Source organism: Acomys russatus, chromosome 7 (assembly GCF_903995435.1).
Source record: "Acomys russatus chromosome 7, mAcoRus1.1, whole genome shotgun sequence".
Lineage (NCBI taxonomy): Eukaryota > Metazoa > Chordata > Mammalia > Rodentia > Muridae > Acomys > Acomys russatus.
This window is the reverse complement of record NC_067143.1, coordinates 2,815,924-2,821,002: the sequence shown is the minus strand read 5'-3', so window position 1 is coordinate 2,821,002 and position 5,079 is coordinate 2,815,924. Positions and strand designations below refer to the sequence as shown.

Sequence of the window (5,079 nt, the reverse complement as noted above, 5' to 3'; positions counted from 1 at the left end):
AGAACTTGTGAGGCAGAGGGAAGTGGATCTCTCTAAGTTTGAGGCCAGCCTGCTCTACAAAGTAAGTCCAGGACAGCCAGGGCTACACAGAGAAACCTTGTATAGCCTCCCTGCTAAAAAAGAAATCTGTTTTATGGGCTGGAGAGATGGCTCAGAGGTTAATAGCACTGGCTGTTCTTCCAAAAGTCCTGGGTTCAATTCCCTGCAACCCTAAGTGAGTTCATAACCATCTATAATGATATCTGGTGCCATCTTCTGGCCTGCTTGTTAACATGCAGGCCGAATACTGTATAAATAATAAATAAATACATATTAAAAAAAAACAAGACACCAAGAAGCGTCACCAGTCACTATAAATACACATTAGCAAAGGGTCTGTATGTGACCTTAGCTTTATTATGATATCCTCTCATCTTTGTAAAATTTGAAAAGGATCATAGTAACCAACACTCAAAAATGGCATCCGACCTATCACAAATTTGAACAATAAAGGGTCACCTTGATTCCATATGTATACCACCTACCTCATAAAATCTTTACAAAGATGTCTGAAATCTACAGTGCAAAGCCAAATGGGATACTACCCTTTCTTTGGGTCTGCCCATTAACATCTCTCATGTGTCTGTCTATCTCTCTATCTTTCTGTCCATGGCCTTTACTCTTTCTGGTAGGTACAATTATACGCTTTGTTAAAGAAACTTGATAAGAGTTTTGTCATGTCTCAGATGAATCATTTCTTTTGCAAACATTTGAACCGAGGGAAAGCCTTCACCAAGGGACAGTTTACTGAGTTCACTGCTTTCCCTAAAGTGTTAAGCTTTTGTCATCAGTGTTTTGATGTCTGTTCACACTCATTTCATTTTCTCTGATGGAAGCCTGTTATTTTTTTCATTATTAGTTTGAAAAGCAGGAATAGTTTTAGGAATATGGAGAATGTGAAGAAGAAAAACAACCAGTACAGAGCTAGATTTTTAATATTACTAGTATAATTGCTCTTCTGTGGTGGCAAGTGTTGTGAATTCTGAATAAGGGTGACGTAAGATGGAACCACATCTGAGAAATGTTTGTTGTTGATTTTTTTTCAGGTGCAGACAAAATGGAAGCAAACTCCTCCATCCCTCCGAGTGTATCAGAACTTGTGGTCTATGAGTCTACCACCTCCCGAGTTCTATGGATCCTCTCTATGGTGGTCATTTCCATTACTTTTTTCATTGGTGTGCTGGGCAATGGGCTTGTGATCTGGGTAGCAGGATTCCGAATGGCACACACTGTCACCACTATTTTTTATCTGAACCTGGCTTTGGCTGACTTCTCTTTTACGGCTACTCTACCATTCCTCGTCGTCTCAATGGCCATGAAAGAAAAATGGCCCTTTGGCTGGTTCCTGTGCAAATTAGTTCACATTGTGGTAGACATAAACCTATTTGGAAGTGTCTTTCTGATAGCTCTCATTGCCTTGGACCGTTGTATTTGTGTTCTGCATCCAGTCTGGGCTCAGAACCACCGTACCGTGGGACTGGCTAAGAAGATGGTTTCTGGACCCTGGATTTTTGCTCTGGTGCTTACTTTGCCCCTTTTCATCTTCTTGACTACAGTTAAAGATCCAAGAGGGGATGTGTACTGTACATTCAACTTCGTATCCTGGGGTAACACTGTTGAGGAGCGGTTAAACACAGCGATCACCATGCTAACAGCTAGAGGGATCATTCGGTTTGTTGTTGGCTTCAGCATGCCCATGTCCATTGTTGCCATCTGCTATGGACTCATTGCTGCCAAGATTCACAGAAGAGCCCTTGGTAACTCCAGTCGTCCTTTACGTGTCCTTACTGCAGTTGTGGCTTCCTTCTTTATCTGTTGGTTCCCCTTTCAACTGGTGGCCCTTTTAGGCACAGTCTGGCTCAAAGAGACACTGTTTAGTGGTGGGCATAAAATTCTTGATATGTTGGTTAACCCAACGAGCGCATTAGCCTTCTTCAACAGCTGTCTCAATCCAATGCTCTATGTTTTCATGGGCCAGGACTTTAGACAGAGACTGATCCATTCCTTGCCCTCTAGCCTGGAAAGAGCCTTGAGTGAGGACTCTGCCCAGATAAGTAATACAGGCACCAATTCTGCTTCATCTCCGGAAGACATTGAGACAAAGGCGATATGAGTAGAGGACTTCAGAATGCTTTTCGTCCCACTACAGTCCTACTCCATTTTTATCTTACCTTATATTGTTTCCTAAAGCATTGTTAACCTGGAAAAATCTTCTCTGTCCCCTGAATTTGGGAAAAGAAATAAAAATCAGAGTAAATATTGCTGTCCTTTTGAAGCTTTTTCAACTAAACCTATAGCCTGAAATAAGACTAAGGTGGTAAAAAATTATAAGAGAGAAAAAGAAGAATATATATTTACAAGAATGAAATAAGATAGAAGATATTAAAAACCAAAATTCTATTTCAGGAGCTGGAGAGATGGCTCAGTGGCAAAGATAAACTTGTGCTTCAGCAGAGAGCCTGGTTTTAGTTTCAGGTACCCATACCACTGAACTTATAGATGCTAATAATGCCATCTCTAAGGCATTCAATGATGCCAGCCTCTGTAAGCATTTACATTCACGTGCACAAGCCTCTATACAAACCAAACAAAAACCTCAAATAATTAAAAATAAAATAAAACATTAAAAATAATTTTATCACTAACAAGTAAAAATTTTCTGGGCATGTATGTGATCTCAGCATTTGAGAGGCAGAAACAGGAGAGACTAATTCAAGACCAGTCCCCAAAACAAAGTTATGTGGTTTGCAGGGAAAGAGATGCAGCTACAGATAATCACATTGTATGAATTAAATCAGGCACAGAAAGACAGATATTGTATGTTATCTCTTATTTGTGGTATTTAAATTTTATATAGAACCATAAAAACATGCATATGTATATGTGTATTATGTATGTATGTGTGTATGTATGTATGTATGCACGTATGTGTAGGTATTTGACTAAGCCTATTTAGAGAGACAAATGAGAGCAACAGGAGTGAGGATAAGAAAGGGAGGATAATGAGTTTGAAGGGGAACATAGGGAACAACGTACACATGAACACAATCTTAAAATTCCAGACAAATGAAAGTATAACACACACAATATAAAAGAGCAAAGAAGGAAGAGGTGGTAGAAAATATTCAACTATGTATCCCGATCTTTGGTTAATCTAGACACTCAGAGTTCTTTAGTCCACTTACCTATGATGTCATTCTTTTCCTGCCATGGGGGCATGGCCCTGCCCAGGGAGATATAAAAGGACAGTCCTGCCTCGCCCCTCCCTCTCTCCTTCTCCTCTTTTCTCTCTACACTCTCTTCCTATCTTTATCTCTCTCTGGGGTACCTTTCCCTCTTTCCTTCTCCCCCAATTCTCATTTAATAAACTCCTCTACAACATAATATCTGCTGCCTGGTATCTTATTATTACCTTATACCTTAATTCCTTATATCTTACTGCCATAATTTTTATATATATTCTCAGACCCTGCATAGCAAATGCAACACCCTGTTCTTCCAGAACCTGGCCAACATTTCAGCCTTTTAAACCCCCTATCGCCGCCCTGCTGTCAGCAGGAAGTAGTTAAGATTATTACTCTGCCCCTTATCAATTTGCAAAAGGATGAAATGCTGTGCTCCAGGCCCAGGACAAACAGCTCCAGGTTCTCGTAGCACTCCTCAGTCCCTATCTGCTGCAGGACATGTCTGACACAGCCTGCCCTCTATCTTGAACTTTTCGGGCAGAACTTTTCCTTCCTCTTCACCATATAATTTGGACATTTGCTGCTACTGCTTTTTTGTTTTGTTTTGTTTTTTGTTTTGGATCTTGTCTCCCTTACCTACATTTATATACTTTAACTTACCTTATATAAAAATAAATCAAACATTCCTCATTTTTCAATTATAGGAAAAGGTAGGAATGTTAGAATTCTTCAGTCCACCTACCTATGATGTCATTGCTTACCTGCCATGGGGGCATGGCCTTGCCCAGGGCTACATAAAAGGACAGTCCTACCTATCTCCTTCTCCCCTTTTCTCTCTCTCCACTCTCTTCCCATCTCTGTCTCTCTCTGGGGTATCCCTTCCTCCTTTTCTTCTCCCTCCATGCTCATTTAATAAACTCCTCTACAACATAATGTCTGCTGCCTGGTACCTTATTATTACCTTATTACTGGTACCTTATTACTTTATATCTTACTGCTTATAACTTTTACATATAAAAGACATCATGTATATCACTTCAAAAGTTATAACTAGTGGCGGTACACTCTAAAACAGGCACCTGCCATCTTGGAGAGTTTAGCTGCTCTTTCCTGCATAACAGTACTCAAGCTAGATTTGTTGGTAGTTGCACATGTGATAGAGGGGTAGAATAGGGCACATCATTCTCATCTGAGAATAGAATTGCCCCTACTACGTGCCAGCTCCTCACGTGGCTTGGGGAAGGGGCTCAAATATACAAAGGTTGAACATGAGCTCTATCTGTGCAGAAATGTTGTGTAAGGCTTTTTAGGTGATGTCGATTGGGGAAAGAATGACTTCATTCCTGTGAGAAAGTCATCACCTGTGATCTGTGAGAAAGCTCAATAAACTCATTGTTTCCCCAAATTGACAAGCCAAGCCCTGGCTTTCTGTTTGGGATGTTAAGAGAAGAGGTAGAAATTGCTTATGCTGCCCTTTGGGAAGGAATTTTAGCAACAAAGGATGAGAGATGGGAAACACTGTATGTCAGGATAGGGGAACTGCTGTAGTAAATAACTCCAAAATCTCAAAAAACAAAGGGGTTGATTTTTTTTTTTTAATAGCGAAGAAAGGTCATTAAGAAAGAAAATTAAAGGATTAAAAACTTGTCTGTACTTTGCTTTAGTAATAAAATTCATTGGGCAATCTTATCTTCCTCCCCTTCTATCTCCCCGCATGGCCCTTCCACACATTTTCTTTTTCTTTTTCTTTTGAGCTTACAATATAATTACATAATTTACTTCTTCCTTTTCTTCTTTCCAAAATTTCCCATACACTCCTTCTTGCTCTTTTAAAAATTCATGGCCTTGTTTTTTT

At 39.8% G+C, this 5,079-nt stretch overlaps 1 protein-coding gene across 1 annotated transcript; it reads left to right on the top strand.

Moving 5' to 3' along the window:
• The first annotated feature begins 1,090 nt into the window (after positions 1–1,090).
• Positions 1,091–2,898, top strand: LOC127191354 (formyl peptide receptor 2-like). The gene has a single exon (XM_051148423.1). The coding sequence runs from the start codon at positions 1,097–1,099 to the stop codon at positions 2,150–2,152; it is 1,056 nt and encodes a 351-aa protein (XP_051004380.1). The 5' UTR covers positions 1,091–1,096; the 3' UTR covers positions 2,153–2,898.
• Positions 2,899–5,079: the final 2,181 nt, after the last annotated feature.